This window comes from Arvicola amphibius, chromosome 12 (genome assembly GCF_903992535.2).
Source record: "Arvicola amphibius chromosome 12, mArvAmp1.2, whole genome shotgun sequence".
Classification (NCBI taxonomy): Eukaryota; Metazoa; Chordata; class Mammalia; order Rodentia; family Cricetidae; genus Arvicola; species Arvicola amphibius.
In genome coordinates, this window is record NC_052058.2 from 77,065,096 (window position 1) to 77,082,361 (window position 17,266).

Consider the following 17,266-nt stretch of genomic DNA (forward strand, 5'->3'; position numbering starts at 1 on the left):
CATCATTATTATTAGTAGAATTTTTTTAAAATTTATTTTTCAGCCTTTTTACTGTTAACATACAAGCACAATGTGTGTGTGTGTGTGTGTGTGTGTGTGTGTGTGTGTGTGTGTGTGTGTTGATTTTTGTCATCTGAAGCACTGTGGAATGTAATTACTGTAATTTTAGAGTATTTCTGGCTAGCCAGTGAGCTTCTGGCATCTTCCTTGTCTTTCTTTCTCAGTTACTGGCATGACAGATCTGTACTACCACATCTGGGAAATACTTTGCCTACTTGTTTAAGTAATAGATACTCATTTTCCATTGCCATAGGATCTTAGATTATCTCATTCAGTAAAATAAAATGAGCAAGAGTTAACTTGTAAACTACAAAGCCTGAGTTAACAAACCTTACTTTGTCTTATTTCTTGGAAATGCAGCTCTGTCACTGTTTTCTTCTATATAATTGAGGCATTTTAACTTTCTCCAAATATGTCATGTTTTAATGCAGCTGTAATGCTAGATTTCCCCCCAAAGGGGGGAAAACAAGAGAAAGCGGGTTTCCTCTCCAGTTAGCAGTTTGTCACTGCCAAATTGCTGTTCTTTTTAATTCATGCCAAACACACAACTATATACCTTTGAAAATATTTCACCTTTTCACCTTCTCAGTAGAGAGTGGTAGAATTGTGTTATGTCGTTTTTTAGATCTCTTACGCAACTTCAGAGCATCGGAGAACCAAGTATAATATGTTTTTTAAACTAGGCATTTGGTAGGGAGTCCTGGAAATGGCTGTAAATTAATGACACAGTAAGGATCTTCCTAGTTTTGTTTTGTTCATAAAGTACTGTTGTACCACACTGCATAACTATTTTTGGATTCATATTAACCAAAACTATACAATTGTGATTTAGACAACTTAAAATTTGCATAAACTGAAAAAAGACAATATAGATAAATCTTTTTTTTTACATGCATGTCAACCATTATAGATAAATCTTTCTTTTGCAACTCACAAAAATCTGATTCAATGAATTGAGGCTAAATGATGTGTGTATAGTGTGCAGAGTGAGATGAAGGAATATAATGATTTATGTTATGAAGAATTATTAGAGGAAAAGTAGAATTTGAATGCTAGTTAACAATGGGAATTGTATTCTTTTCATAGGCTTTTATTTATACTTATTTTTGTCTTTATGCTGGAGTCAAAGGATAGAGTATTACTTTTCCTATTCTAGGCATACCTTGTAATTCAGCCTTATGGTTAGAATTCTTATCAGCTAGCTCTTATTTGTGAGAAGTAATCCCAGGAAAGGACTTTTGTTGACCTAGTTTAGAATGTGTGCCTTTTTCTTACTAAGGAATGGGACTTATTTCTTCTGACCAGAGAATGATTACTTCATTAAGCAAGGATTGCTCATTGTACAAACATTTAATTATTTGAACTAGTTTCCTGCTTTAAAGATCTACCAAGAAGTGTCATTATATCTCTTTAACAAGATTATGTGTCTTTTATCCATTTTTGTATTTTTAAAGGAAAAAGACTTGAGTAGACTTTAAAATAGGTAGACTAGAATGTGTTTTAGTCATAGACGTATACATGACCTTAAACTTGATTCCCAGCACTTCATTAAAAATAAGTCTCAGAAGTTACAAAAAGCAATCAAATAACACTGTTTCTGAAAATGTTAATGTTTTTCACAATTAAGCAAATCATTAAGAATATTACTTGGTACCAATGTAGATTTCCACTAAATACCTTCATTAGTATAACGTGCTAAAAAGTGTAAAGTAAGTAGGACTTTTGCTTACTTGTTTATTTTTCCTCATGATTTTAGGGTCTAGTTCATCATGGAAGACAAGGCATGGCTTCAAGAGCAATTCTGATTGTGACAGTGGTACTTTTTTTTTTTAAGGGTCAAGGATCTTTGTGAGACAGGGTCTCATGTAGCCCAGAATGGCCTAGAACTCACAGTAGTACAAGCTGTTCTCTAGCTGTTCTAATACACACAGCAGTCTTAACCTCTTAAATATTTTATTTTTTAACTTAGTAGGCCTTGGCCAAATGACTGACTAAATGGGAGAACAATAGCAGATCTCTTTAAAATGTTTGTTATTAAATGAACTTTGATATCATGCATCAATTTTTATCTTTTAAAGGAAGGTGCATCTGCCCGTAAGACTCAAACTCCTGCAGCCCAGCCTGTACCTAGACCAGGTAATAATATAAAATTTTGATTTTTTTCTAGATGTTCATAAAATTGAATGTATTTGATGTGTGATCATCTGAAGAAATCATTGTTTTACTTAAAATATACTACTGCAAGGCCATTTTTCTTCAAATCAATCACCAGTATTTTTAAGCTGGTCTTAAACTGTGGTACTATACACAAAATCCTTATTAAACTTTGCTAGCACCATTAGTCTTTATATTCTTAGCAGAAAAACAAAACAGTTAAAATGAATAGTTTACAGAATCTCTGAAGTCTATATTTTTTTTTCTCATGGTTTATTTTTTTTATATTTAAAAATTTCCATCTCCTTCCCTCCTCCTCCCCCCTCCCTCCTGAAGTCTATGTTTTTAATATTATTTACTGTCCTTTTTTTTTCTCAACGTCTTTGGCAAAACTAACTTAAGGAAGGGGTGCAGTTTCTGTGGCTGGACCTTGAGGAAGATGGTCACATTGCATCCATGGTCAGGAAGCAGAGGGAGGTATACAGTGTGGTAGATTAGCTTTCTCTTTTTCATGTAGTTTGGGATCCTAGTGCCTGAAATGGTGTCACTTACATTCAGGGTGGGTCTTCTTACCTTTGTTATGCTAATTTAGATAATCCCTTACAGACATTTCCAGAGGCTAATTAATAATCATTATAGTCTCTCAGACATAACTGGAAGCTTGTCTCTTAGGTAATTCGAGATCAACCATCACAGAAACCTTCAATGAAATAAGTTATGGGACAATGTATAATAGTATCATGTAAACTTACATCATGAGGACATTAGCTTGAGTAATTTGTTTTAGTTGAAGAGTTAAAGAACATTTTAAAGATGATTGTGGGTTTTTTTTTGGGGGGGGGTTAAGATTTGTTTCTAAGGCCATTTACATGTATTCCTTTACTCAGCAATTCTTTTAGATTCATGTTGTTTTTGGTTGTGAGCCTAGCCTTTAAACGGGGAGCCATCTCGCCAGCCCAGATTCATGATATTTTATGCAAATGTGGATTCTTTTTTCCTACAGAAATTCAGCATGTGTTGGTGAGCACTTAGAAGTTCCACAGTCACTTTTTAAATAATTGGTGAGCAAGGGTACTGTTGAAGTTATTTTAGCACCCATCTCTTCTTGGTACCTAAAACAATTTTTGCTGAGCCACGTAAAAACAATAGTATATTCATAACTATTCCTATGTTATCCTTGCTAGAACTAAACTTAAGAGCACTTTCTAGGAAGAAGAAAAAGTAAGTAGGAGTGACAGATGATTCTGGGTCCAAAGAATAGTGTCCATGAAGGAAGAGGTACACTATAGAAGCAGCTAAAGCAGCTGTGTAGCATGTTTGGAAGGAAAGGATGTGAAGTTGTGGTTTGTCAATCTCATGAAGGTCACATAAGAGATTTTAGAAATTGCAATGCAAAGAGGTATAACAAACAAAACTGTAAGAATTCTTATCTAGTTTTTTATTCTGTGAATTAATATAAAGTCATAGTTTCTCTAGACAAAGGAGTAGAAGGAAGTTGCTGATAATGTAATGTTACATTATCTAAGTGTGATGTGTGTAGAAATGGAAGTTAAGGATATTGATGTTTGAATGTGAAATATCCTATCAGTCTCATGTATCTGAATACTTGTTTCTCAGCTTGTGATGATGTTATTTGGGGATGTTGTAGAATCTTCAAGAGTTGAAGAAAGGCACTCTGGGAGCTTGATATCTTGGCCCCACTTGATGTTCATTGTGTACCCACTGAATGCAATGTGACGTTTTCTCCTCCATGCCTCCCTTGTCTGCTGCCATGTCTTCCCCACCATAATGGGCTTGTATGTACGTACCTCTTTGGAACTGTAGGCCAAAATAGACTGTTTTTTCCTTAGATTGATTGCCTTTGTCAGTTTTTTAACAGTATGTTTGTGATTATGTATGTGTGCATACTGTACATTCCACAGAACACGTATATAAATCAAAGGACAATTTAGGGTAGTTATTTTTCTATTTTTACTGTGTGAGTTCTGGGGATCGAACTTAGGTTGTTCTGCTGAGCCATCTTGTTCTTGTCCAGGGTAGTTTTTTTCAGAGCAGCAGGTTAATTATGAAAAGAAGAGGGTTGTGTTCTATTAAACATGATAGTCATATGTGAAATATCAGGTTCTGACAATTTCAACTCTTAATATCCTATGCTTCTTTTTCATGTGTTTTACCCAAGTACACTGAAGGTTTAACTAATAGAAGGAATTAAGTCTAATCTAAATATAATATCTTAGATATTGCCCTGCCCATACATTTGAGATTTCTTCTTTCATTTATTCCTTTTGGTCTCTGTCTCTCTCTCTATCCGTACTTCCCTCCCTCAATCCCTCTTCCCCTCCCTTTCTCTCTCTCTTTTAAGTGCAGGGTATTCTATAGCCTAGACTAGCATTAAACTCAGTATATAGCTGATGTTGATCTCGAACTCTTATTTTTTAAAAAAACAATCTTTTCTTATTTTATATACCAATCCCAGTTCCCACTCTCTCCCCCCACCTTTCCCCCTACCCCATCCCCCATCCACTCCTCAGAGAGCTTTAGGTTTCCCATGGTGAGTCAAAAAGTCTGACATACCACTTTGAGGCAGGACCAAGGCCCTCTTAGCCCCCCCCCCCATATCTAGGCTGTGCAAGGTATCTCTCCAAAGAGAATGGGCTCCAAAAAGCCAGTTTAGAGCTTGAACTCTTAATCCTTCTGTCTCAAGTGCTGGCATTACCAATGTGCTTTACTTTCTTGGTTGTTGCTGATTTGAGATAGAGTCTTGCTTCACACTTAATCCTCCTGCATTAGCTTTCTTAGTACCAGTACTATAGACATGCTTTATTACAATTGGCATCATTAATATTTTGTATCCATATGCTCATAGCTCTTACCCACCATTCTGAAAAAAATTTAGATTTCAGTACTAGATTGACCTTAAGAACCAGTTTCACTGGGTGTTTGTAGGTTGGAATCTTTATTTGTCCTAATTATTTTTGTGAGTACTTTTGTTCAATAGAAATATTTGTTAAATGATATTTCCCAACTTGAAGGATATTGTTTAATATTTGACATGTTCATTTGCTTATTTTAAGTCTGGGAAACAAAGCATGAATACCCCAAACATACCTGACAGTGTAATATAATAGATGAGTAGATGAGGGCAGTATAGAATTGTATTGTTCCTTTAGATGGGATTTGGAGCATTTGGAAATGTGGAATGAAATATTTAGTCTCTACTTGGATTAGGGACATAAAGGATGGAATTGCATTTCTGAGCAATTTTATTTTTTCAACTTGTATTTGTCAAATATTTGTAATATTTTACCAGAAAAAATCCTTATATTTGTCATCTCTTAGAGTGTTGAAAAAATTTCAGATCTTTAAGAAATTTTGGAAAGTAGCTAACACTGTTTATGTGTTTTCTAGTGCATCAAGAAATACAACTTAGATAAAGCTATAACCCCACTGTTTTCTCCTTTTCATAGCCTAATTAAATCATTTGCCTTTTACCTTTTAAAAAATGCATCACTAATCATATTCAAATTGTCTAGCTTAAATTTTTTTATTATTTTAATTTTTTGAAATACGTTCTTATTGTGTAACCTTAGCTATAAAACACGCTTGGTAGACCAGGCTGTCTTTGAACTCTTGGGGATTCTCCTCCTTCTTAACTGCTGGGATTAAAGATGGATGTCACAGTGCCCAGCCTTCTAGCCTTAAATTGTTGGTGTATATTCAGAATTCTTCTTAAATAAGTGGCCTTCAGTGTGTTTATTTAATGTAATCATGTGAGATTGAGAGATTTACACTTGTTATTTCAGTCAAGTTTCTTTTTTCCCACTTTTCTTCAAATTTTTTATTTATTCATTTCTCTATTTATTTATTTGCTTACTTAATGTGCGTTAATGTGCCTGCATGTATGTGTGAGGCTGTCAGATCTCCTGAAACTGGAAGTAAAGACAGTTGTGAGCTGCCATGTGGGTGCTGGGAATGGAAGAGCAGATGGTGCTTTTAACTGATGAGCCATTGCTCTGGCCCCTCATTTAAGTTTCTTATGATAATAGTCATTCAGCTTATAAACAATGTGCCATCTGTAGTTTTAAATCTATATGCTAATAATTTCCAAATTTTCATCTTCAGTTAGAGAGCTTTGTCATGTGATACTAACAATATTAGCTATCGCTTCTACATGAACATGTTATAGGCATTGCAAAACAAATGTAAACACTTTTCCTTCACCCCCTCCCTCCCATTACCTCCCACCAAGTTCTCCTTTTTTTTTTTTTTTATTCTTCAGTAAGTGGCACTACTATTAACTCTTTTTTAGCTCGCAAATCTAGTAGGTACTCTTCATACCTCATTTTACCTTTTATAGATCTGAAGGTGTTGTCAGATTTCCTTTTTCTGCATTCCTCCTTCACCTGTTTCACCTAACTGTCTCTATCACAATTTTAAGATCCACCATTTCCTTAAATTAGCATCTTACATTTTAGTCAGCTGACCGTAGTGTATCAGTCTGCTAACTTTCTGTTCCTTCACAGGCATCTTTTTTTTTTTTTTTTTAAAAAAATACGATTAATTCAATCAATTTAATAATAATTGTTACTACCCATTTTTTACTTAGCCTTAGATTGGAATAAAGTAGTATTTTTTTTTAAAGAAAAGCTCATTTAAATTACATTATTTGAGAAGGACTTTTGTACTAATTCTAACTGAGGTTTCTTTAGCTCCTGCTGGCCTGAAGCTTACTATGTATGCCAGTCAGAACCCCAAACCAGAGATATGACTGCCATTGCTCCCCCACTCCCCCAGATTAAAGGTGTGTACCGGCACATCTTAAAGTTCTCCTTTAAATCCCTGTGTAAATCTCCTAACTTTCTTTTGCCAGAGATATGAGCTGAAAATCAGATGATATCATTTTCTGGCTTAAACATTATTGGTCTTTGAGATGATAACTTAAATACTTGGGAAGAAAAACCAGACATCCAGTATTCTTTCCAAATCAAAACTTGAGATTCCATACCACGTCTGTCATAGTAGCATGTTGTCAGAATGATTGGTAGCACATATCTGTAGTCCCTGCTAGTTAGAATTGGGAAGATCAGATCAATTCCAAAAGTTTAGTCCAAGACCAACCTGAACAACATAGTTAGCCTCCCCCACACAAATGAAATAAACAAACAGAAACTTAGCATTGCATAAAAATCACTATTGAACCCCTTGCCTCATGTGCACATGCATGCATGCATGCGGCCTCAGTCTTGACATTCCTCCCTGAGGTTCACACATCTGCTTTGGCACTTGCACACATCCAGTTCATCCACTTGTGCTTTGCAAATTGGCTCCTTTTCATTCTTCACATTTCAGTTTAAATGCCACTTCCTTTTAGGCACTTTCTAAATATTTTCTTTAAATGACAGTTTCCCTTTTATTCATACATCTTTCATTTATATGTTCCTTTTTCGTTCAGTCTTGTTTGTGTGTAGGAGATTAAATCAGTGTCTTGTGCAGTCAGGCAAGTACTTTACCACTAAGGTATACCCCCAACCTCTTCGGTTTTTTTCTGTATTTGTTTCTGTATTAGCTCACCCATGCAGCTGAAAGCTCCGTGAAAGCAAATCTTACTGCTGTTCAGTGACTGTGTGCAATATCTTGTACAGAGATTGTGGGCAATACTTTTAAAATAAAGAATCCAATAATTTGTAATGAAGCAAAGGAGCAATAGTAGTATTTCCTTTATCTTTTATTGACTGGCATATTAGCAATGATTGCATTGCTTTAATAGCAGCAGTAGGAGCAGCAGCAGCAGGGCTCAGTTAGTGACATAAATACATGCTACATCTGGCTAAGGACTTGGAATATATGAATACATTATTTTTAAATCGTTCGTGATGCTTAGTAGAATGTAGTTATCTCTGTTCTGCAGTTGAGGAAACTGAGACTGGGCAAACCTTACCCGAACTCCAGGGTTGTTATAGTTACTACATAAAACATACCTGATTTTTTCATTGTTTATTTTTTTCTGATATTTTTATTACTTTATAAATAATACCATTCAAAATTTCTGCTTCCTCCCCTCCTTCCACTTCCTTCCAGCTCCCCAATTCACCCTCCCCCCTCTCCAGTCCTGAGAGAGGGCAGGGTACCCTGCCTTGTGGGAAGTCTAAGGCCCTCCCCCCTCCATCCAGGCTTAGGAAGGTGTGCATCCAAATAGAATAGGATGCAAAAAGCCAGCACATGTAGTAGAGACAAATCCCAGTGCCATTATCATTGGCGTCTCAGTCTGCTTCAATTGTGAGCCAAATTCAGAGGGTCCAGTTTGATCTTATGCTTGTTCATTCCCAGTCCAGCTGGATTTGGTGAGCTCCCATTAAAACAGGCACACTGTCTCAGTGGGGTGGACCAACCCCTCGTGGTTCTGACTTCCTTGCTCATATTCTTCCTCCTTCTGCTCTTCATCTGGAACTTGGGAGCTCAGTCCATTGCTTCCATGTGGGTCTCTGTCTCTATCTCTGTCCATTGCCTGACGAAGGTTCTATGATGATATTCAAGATAGTCATCGGTCTGACTACGGGACAAGGCCAGTTCAGGCACTCTCTTCTCCACTGCCCAGGGTCCTAGCTGGGGACATCCCTGTGGACTCTTGGGAACCCCTCTAGAGTCAAACCTCTTGCCAACTCTACAATGCCTACCTTAATTAAGATATCTTCTTCCCTGTTCCCATATCCGACCTTCCTCCATCTCAACCATCCTACTCCCCCAAGCTCTCCTAAACCTCCCCTTCTCCCTTTTCTCTCTCTCCTCTCCCCTTCCCCCCACCCTCACCCCCATGCTCCAAACTTTTGCCTAGGGCGATCTTATCTGCTTCCAGTTTCCAGGAGGATATATATATGTTTTTCTTTGGGTTCACCTTATTACTCAGGTTCTCTAGGACTGCGAACCATAGGCTCAGTATCCTTTATTGATGGCTAGAATCCACTAATGAGTGATTACATACCATATTCATATTTTTGGGTCTGGGTTATCTCACTCAGGATAGTGTTTCATCCATTTTCATGCAAAATTCAAGATGTCATTTTTTTTTTCTTTTTCTGCTGAGTAGCACTCTAATGTGTATATATTCCACACATTCTTTATCCATTCTTCCATTGAGGGGGATCTAGGTTGTTTCCAGGTTCTGGCTATTACAAATAGTGCTGCTATGAACATAGTTGAACAAATGCTTTTGTAGTATGATAGGGTATCTCTTGGGTATATTCCCAGGAGTGGTATTGCTGGATGCTGAGGTAGGTTGACTCCCAATTTTTTGAGAAACCGCCACACTGCTTTCCAAAGTGGTTGCCCAAGTTTGCATATCCACCAACAATGGATGAGTGTTCCCCTTACTCCACATCCTCTCCAGCATAGGTTATCATTGGTGTTTTTGATTTTAGTTATTCTGACAGGTGTAAGATGGTATCTCAAAGTTGTTTTGATTTGCATTTCCCTGATATCTAAGGAAGTTGAACATGACCTTAAGTATCTGTTGGCCATGTGAAATTCTTCAGTTTAGAATTCTCTGTTCAGTTCAGTACCCCGTTTTTTAAAATTGGGTTATTTAGAATTATGTCTAGTTTCTTGGGTTTTTATATATTTTGGAGATCAGATCTTTGTCTGGTGTGGGGTTGGTGAAAAGGAGTGCTTGGGGGTGGGCTGGAATGTGATAAAAAAAGCCAGCCCTGGGAAATCACCCCACTGAATGGCCAGAAAGGCTTACGGAATTGGAGGGGGCCTGTACTCAGTTCCCAGTTCCCCGGGACCATCTGGCCGCGCGGCCACTCAACTCTCCAACATACCTGATTTTTTATGTAGGTTTTTGGTATCCGAACATAGGTAGGTACACCTAGCATGATCTTGTGGTATTTGTGTTTAGTTTTTTGTTTGTGTTCTTTGAGGGACCACCATGTAGAATTTCATAGTGGCTACCATAAATTACATTCTTGTCTTCAGTGTGTAAGTGTTTCATTTCCCCATCAAGTCCTTGCCAGTATTTTCTGTAGTTTTCTTAAAACCTAGGGGGAAGGGGGGGATGGAGAGAGGGAGGGAGAGAGAGCCCTCTATACCATGGCACATGTATGGAAATCAGAATGCAATTTGTAGGAGTATAACCTCTTTTCACCACGTGTCTTTGGAACTGAACTTAATTGTCTCACTTGTCAGCAAATGCCTTTACCCATCGAGCCATTTCCCTAGCTGTAGTTTTTCTTAATGTTAAATTTCTCACAGGTGATAGAGAATCACAATGTAGTTTTTATTTGCATTTCCCTGTTGGCCAAGAGTATTGAATTTTTTTTCGTTATTTGTTGTTTGTACTAAGACTTTTGAGAAATATCTTATTTTGATATACCTATTTATTGATTAATGTATATTTGTGTGTGTGTGTGTGTGTGTGTGTGTGTGTGTGTAGTTTCTTTATCTCTTTATAGTTCAGTGTGCAGCTGACAAGGTTTGCCCTCTTGTAGGCCATTCACTTTGCAAACCTTTTATTTTATATAGTTCATTTCCCAGTGCTGGGATCATTTTCTGAGCCTGGGGTCCTTAAAAATCCTTACTGTGCCTGTGCCCTTAAATTTTACTTATTGTGACGTAGCACTTTCAGAATTTTGCATTCCTTAAGGTCTTTTATTCATTTTTAGTTAATTTTTTGCTCTCCCTCCCTCCCTACCTACCTCCCTCCCTCCTTCTCTCCCTCCCTGATATCGTATGAAAGATGGAACTGGTTTCATTCTTCTGCATTTGGCTATTTCCCAACACCATTTTTTTGACAAGATTTATTTTTTTCAATGTATGCTTTTTTATATCTTTGTCAAATTAGATGGATATGTCTGTGTGGATTTATTTCTCGAGTCTTCCTTTCTATTTCTTTTGTCCTCATTCTGTTTTGTATTGGTTTGCTTACAATTACTGTTACTGTGACTTTGTATTATGCTTTGAAACCAGTCTAGTCAAGACCTTTAATGTTTCCATATGAAATTTAGGATTTTTTCTTTAGTTCTGTAAAATACATCATTATCACATTGAAATTAGGTTACTTTTGATTGTGTAACCATTTTCACAATATTCTTCAACTCTAGAGCATACCACACAGGATTCCTACTGCGCCTGCTCCAGTTTTTGTTTATTCAAGTTTAACCACATGAGCTTCACCATGTCCTTGTTTTGATATTTCTAGGGAACCTATTACTACTTCTTTGGTAGTTATTTTATCTAAACTTTGAAACTTTACGTACATGTGTGAGCTCTTTAAATTTTTCTTTTTCTTGTAGTTGGTTTTTTGTGCCTTTACTTTAGCAAATATTGCTTTACTTTTTTGGGTCTATGTCTAGATTTCCTTAGAAAAGAAAGAAATCTAACTGAAATGACATTGAGATAGATTCCCCTTTTCATCTCCCTCTCATAGTATCTTTTTTTCTCTTTTGTACCCATATTTCTGTTCAAAATATCACCAGTTTATCCTCCACTAAACGCTACTTCCTAATAATATTATATAACAAATAACACGGTCTAACTAAACTACTCCGATTTATTCATGGTCTTAGAAATGAGTCAAGAAATCTTATGTATTTCCTTATGAATAAGAAAAAATAATTACAAATGTATATATATGAGTCAGTCTGTGTAATGATGGAAAGATGATACAGTGTATTCTGTAGTAAAAACAAAATATGCAAAGTATAAAGAATTCATTAGGATGTAACATCTTGCTTCCTAAAGAATGGAGTGTATTCCGAACATGTTTATACTCTTGAGATTCACTTACAGGTTGCAACTGTTTCTGAAAACTGACACTGAATTTGAATGTTTTTCTTACTGTCCACCATTTATTAGTTTAATTTTTTCGAGTTGCTAAACCACATTTCCATGTAGAATAACTCTATTGGCTAGAAAAACTTTTCAGGTAGTTTCTTTTGCATTTCGTCTTAGGGACCCCACTCAATTCCAGTTTACTTGTGTTAGCACCTCTTTCCCCCCCTCCCCTCCCCTCCCCTCCCCTCCCCTCCCCTCCCCAGGTTGAACTCATGTAATTGCAGTATATTTAGATTCTATTACCACATTCTTCAGTCTACTCTCAGATCTTTCTACTCTCCTAAATGATATGATTTTTTCCCTCATTTTTTATTAAAGATTTCCGTCTCCTTCCCTCCTCCTCTCCCTTCCCTCCCCTCCCTTCCACCCATACCCCCACTCCACCCCTCTCCAAGACAAAGAGCCATCAGGGATCCCTTCACTATGTTAAGACCAAGGTCCTCCCAGCTCCCCCTAAGTCCAGGAAGGTGAGCAACCAAACTGACAAGGCTCACAGTGAGCCCGTCCATGCTGCAGAGTTCATGCTCATTGCCGTTGTCCTTGGTTTCCCAGTCCTCCTCCACCGTCAGCCACATTCAGAGAGTCCAGTTTGGTCCCATGTTCCATCAGTCCCATTCCAACTGGACTTGGTGGTCTCCCGTTAGATCAGTCCCACCGTCTCAATGGGTAAACGCACTCCTCACAGTCCTGACTTCCTTGCTCATGATCTCTCCCTCCTTTTGCTCCTCATCGGACCTTGGGAGCTCAGTCCGGTGCTCCTATGTGGGGCTCTGTCATTTTCTCCATCCAATGCCAGGTGAAGGTTCTATGGTGATATGCAAGGTATTCATGAGTATGGCAATAGGATCTGTACATTTCTGGCACCCTCTCCTCAGCTGCCCAAGGACCTAGCTGGGGGCGTCTTCCTGGACACCTGGGAACCCCTCTAGATTCAAGTCTCTGCCAACCCTAGAATGGCTCCCTTAATTAAGATATATAATTCCTTGTTCCCATATCCACCCTTCCTATATCCCAACCATCCTATTCCCCCAAGCTCTTGGTGAGATGGGGGGAGGGGAGGATGGGGAGAGAAAAATGATATGATTTTTAAATGCTACTCTTTATTCTTTTTTTCTCCCGTAAAGTTTCATTGTCTTGTTCAGTGCTCACTCTCGTGTTCTTCATCATAGCATCATACAAATATTTTTTTAAAATTAAACCAACTAGATTCCATGTGACACAAGCATTTCAGGCCAGGCGATGGTGGCATGTGTCTTTAATCCCAGCACTCAGGAGGCGGAGGCAGGCCAATCTCTGAGTTTGAGGCCAGTCTGGTCTACAAGAGCTAGTTCCAGGACAGCTAGGGCTGAGACACAGAGAGAAACTCTGTCTTGAAAAACCAAAACAAACAAACAAACAAACAAACAAACAAACAAAAAAGATGTTGTGTAGGCAAATAGTAAAATTTGAACATTTTCTTGTATAGATCATTAAATTAATTAATTAAGTTAATTAAATTAATTAAATGGAATTAAATTAATGCCATATACTAACAAATATTTCCTGCTACATATTAAAAGCTGTTGCTCATTGCTTTTATGATCTTTCTGTGACCAAAAATTTAAACATTTTAAAGAAAAGAACTTAAAAATTGTTTCAGATCTTAATCCCCATAACTTCTTTCTCTTTCCTCAATTTCCCTACTCTGAATCTACTGTTTTAGATGTTCTTTTAGTACTCTGCTTTTACATGTATAGCAATCAGTGTATTATAAAATTATTTTCTTTGTTAATCAGATCCAGGCATCCATGAACTAACTAATTAAACTGTTATATTTATTGATTTCCTTTTTATTAATTTATGTATTCTTTTCTTATACTCTGTTATTCTTTTATTCTTTTCTTATACTAAATTATTGTGTAATGCCACAGCATTTTAGTATTTGTAAAAAGCATAAAATGTGGGACGGCTTGTGTTTTACCAGCAGTCATATGAATATCAATAATATTTAATCTTCTTTTGTAAGTTGGAAATATTTAGTTTTGTCTTACAGCAGTTGTGATTTTGTTTTTTTTCTGTTTACAGTTTCTCAAGCAAGACCGCCCCCAAATCAAAAGAAAGGTATGATTGTGTCTTTTATTTACTTTAGGAGGTAAATGTAGGTGAACTAGGTTTCAGAACTAGGGCTCATATGCTTGTGCACCAATTTTGGGTATATCTGCTTAGTATTTTACTTGGTGAGAAATAAGCCACATGGGCTATTAAATATTTTTGCTAGTATTGAAAATTAAAATTTTAAATTTATTTAAAAATATTTTAGCATAAAATAATTAAGGTTATAAATTTAAAAATTATTATAATACAGAAAGTGATTTCTTTTACTAATAATACTGATTTTTTTTTAACCTTTAAATTTTTTTCTTTACAGGATCACGAACACCCATTATTATTATCCCTGCAGCTACCACTTCTTTAATAACTATGCTTAATGCAAAAGACCTTCTACAGGATCTAAAGTAAGTAATTTATAATTTTTTTGTTGGTGGTGGTTTTTATTTTATTTATTTTTATTTTTATGCTGTTGCTTTTTTGAGACAGGGTTTCTCTATGTAGCCCTTACTGTTCTGGAATGGTCTTTGTAGACCAGGCTGGCTTTGAACAGTGAGAGCCTGCATCTCCCTCTCAAGTACTGGGATTATAGGGGTGCACCACCACTGATCACTTTGTTTGTTCTTTGAAATAATCTCTTATTCTTGTTCTTTATGAGACACTGTTGGTGTTGCTATGTAATCTTTTTTTTTTTTTTTTTTTTTTTTTTGCATCTGTAAACATAGCATTTTATTAACGAAATGTTTACACCTCTCCTGACATAAATCTTGTAGTGATGGAGCATGCCATACTCTATAAAAGCATACAATACAAGTCAAGCTGAAGAAACACTGTTCCAAAGGATGCCAGATTGTTTTTTGAGATTATAGTATATTTATATCATTTTCCCCTTTCTTTTCTTCTCTCTAAGCCTTTCCATGCTACATTTTCTTTATTGTAAAAAGTTTGCTTCATATATTATGGTTATGCTTTTCCTCTCCCCAAACGTTCCCAGATTCTGCCCACCGTCTTACCTACTCCAAGACTTGGTGGGTCGGTCAGTCTGTCTTTCTGTCTGTCTGTCTCAAACAAACCAACAACCCATACAGAAATGGAAACACAATGAAAAGACCAGTAAGACAGAATGCCTAAATAAAACAAAATAAGCCAAAATGTGTACAAAAATACTGTTCTTGATACCATTCTAGTCCTTGGCATGGGGCCTATCTTGATGTGGTTAATATACCCAGTAAGACCCCATTGGATAGAAGTAGTTTTCCCTTTTCCAGTAAGTATCAGTTGCTGTAGATAGTGCCTTGTTTAGGGGTAGGAACCCATGTTCACTTCCCAGTCTCAACACTGGGGCCCTTTTGGCTTGAACTGGTACAAACTTTATGTTTGCTGCAATGGTCTCTGTGAGTTTATATGTGTACAGGAATGTTGCATATGGAAGACAACTTCCTTGGAGTCACACATTGAGTAAGCTCTTGGAATCTTTCCATACCTTCTTCCACATATATCATCCCTGAACTCTAAGGGGACAGGTGTGATAAAGACATCCCATTTATGACTTAGTGTTCCAAAGTCTCACTCTCTGCACATTGTCCAGTTGTGAGTCTCTTTGTTAGTTCTCATTTACTGCAAAAAGAAATGTCTGTGGTGATGTTGAATGAGGCACTGCTCTACGGGTATAACAGAATGTCATTAGTAGTCTGTCTTAGTTGCTTCTCTGTTCCTATTTTGAAAGACCATATGCAAGGTAACTTTTAAAGCAAGCATTTAATTGGGAGCTTGCTTACTGGTTCAGATCAATATGGCTGACAGCGTGATGTTGGCTGGCAGGCAAGCATGACTCTGGAGCTATAATACCTAAGAGCTCATCCCATAAATTGTAGGTAGAAAGGAAGAGTGTGACCTACCCAGCCTTACATGGGTTTTTGAAACTTCAAAAAGCCCGCTCTTAGTGACACATAAGGCCACACCTATTCCAACAAGGCCAAAATTTCTAATTTTTCTAAAACAGTTCTAATGATAGGAGACCAAGCATTCAAAAATAGGAGCCTATTGGGGCCATTCTTTTTCAGCCCACCACAGAATCGTATAGTGCTCTGTCCTTTTAGCAGAATAGTAGCATTAGGTCTAACCAGCCTCAGGTTCTTGACCATTCTAGCAGTTTGATCTTGACTTAATTCTGGTAGATCAAGAAATTTATCCCTTTCTTTCCTTCCTTCCTTCCTTCCTTCCTTCCTTCCTTCCTTCCTTCCTTCCTTCCTTCCTTCCTTCCTTCCTTCCTTTTCCAGTTTAGTGGAGTACAGATTTTTAAAGTATATCCTCTAGGATTCTGCAGATTTCCTTGATATTTGTTGTACTGTATCCCTTTTCTCTCTAGTTTTATTGTGTCTTTTTCTCTTTGTGTCTTAGCTAATTGGCTAAGAATTTATCAGTGTTCATCGTTTTCTCAAAGAACCAACTCTTTCTTTAGTTCCTTGTTTGTTTTTATTTCATTGATTTCAGCCCTCACTTGGGTTATTTCTTGCTGTTTGTAATTTGTGTGTTATTTTTTCTTGTTCTGGAGCTTTAATGGAGATGTAATGTTAATTTACTAATATGAGATCTCTCCATTTTTTTATGTAAGCACTCAATGCTATGAACTTACCTCCTAGAACTGCCTTCATTGTGTCCTGTATGTTTTGCTATACTATTTTAATTTTCATTCAATTAAAAAGCTTTTAATTACCTTCTTGATTTTTGTCTTGGCTTTTTCCATAGTGAGTTCAGTTTCCATGAGTTTGTATATTTTTTGTTGTTGTTGGTATCTAGTTTTCATTGATGGTTGTCAAATAAGATGCAGGATATTTTAGTGTTCTTGTATTTGTGGAAACTTTGGGCTTTTATTATCTCTATTGGGAAGTCAGATGTTATTCTAACATTCTGTCATTAGATGTTAATTAGTCTTTTTACCATTCAGCGTTTAATATCTTTTTTATGTTCTGTACATTTAGTGTTTTGTTTATTATGAGGAAATTTCTTGTCCTATTTGGTATTTTGTATATTGTATATGTTCTTGTACTTTGAAAGGCACATTCTTGGTTAGTTTGGGAAAATTTTTTGTTAAAACTATTTTCTGTGCATTTGGCTTGTGTTTCTTCTCCTTAAT

General features: G+C 36.7%; 1 protein-coding gene across 1 annotated transcript in view; it reads left to right on the top strand.

Annotated features, from left to right (window-relative positions):
• The window catches only part of Cdc73 (cell division cycle 73), a 114,818-nt gene that overhangs the window by 70,513 nt on the left and 27,039 nt on the right, over positions 1 to 17,266 (top strand). Inside the window, exons 11-13 of the mRNA XM_038349073.1 lie at positions 2,139 to 2,196; positions 14,107 to 14,142; positions 14,450 to 14,537. Coding sequence (XP_038205001.1) covers positions 2,139 to 2,196; positions 14,107 to 14,142; positions 14,450 to 14,537 — 182 coding nt within the window. The remainder of the gene's footprint in view (positions 1 to 2,138; positions 2,197 to 14,106; positions 14,143 to 14,449; positions 14,538 to 17,266) is intronic.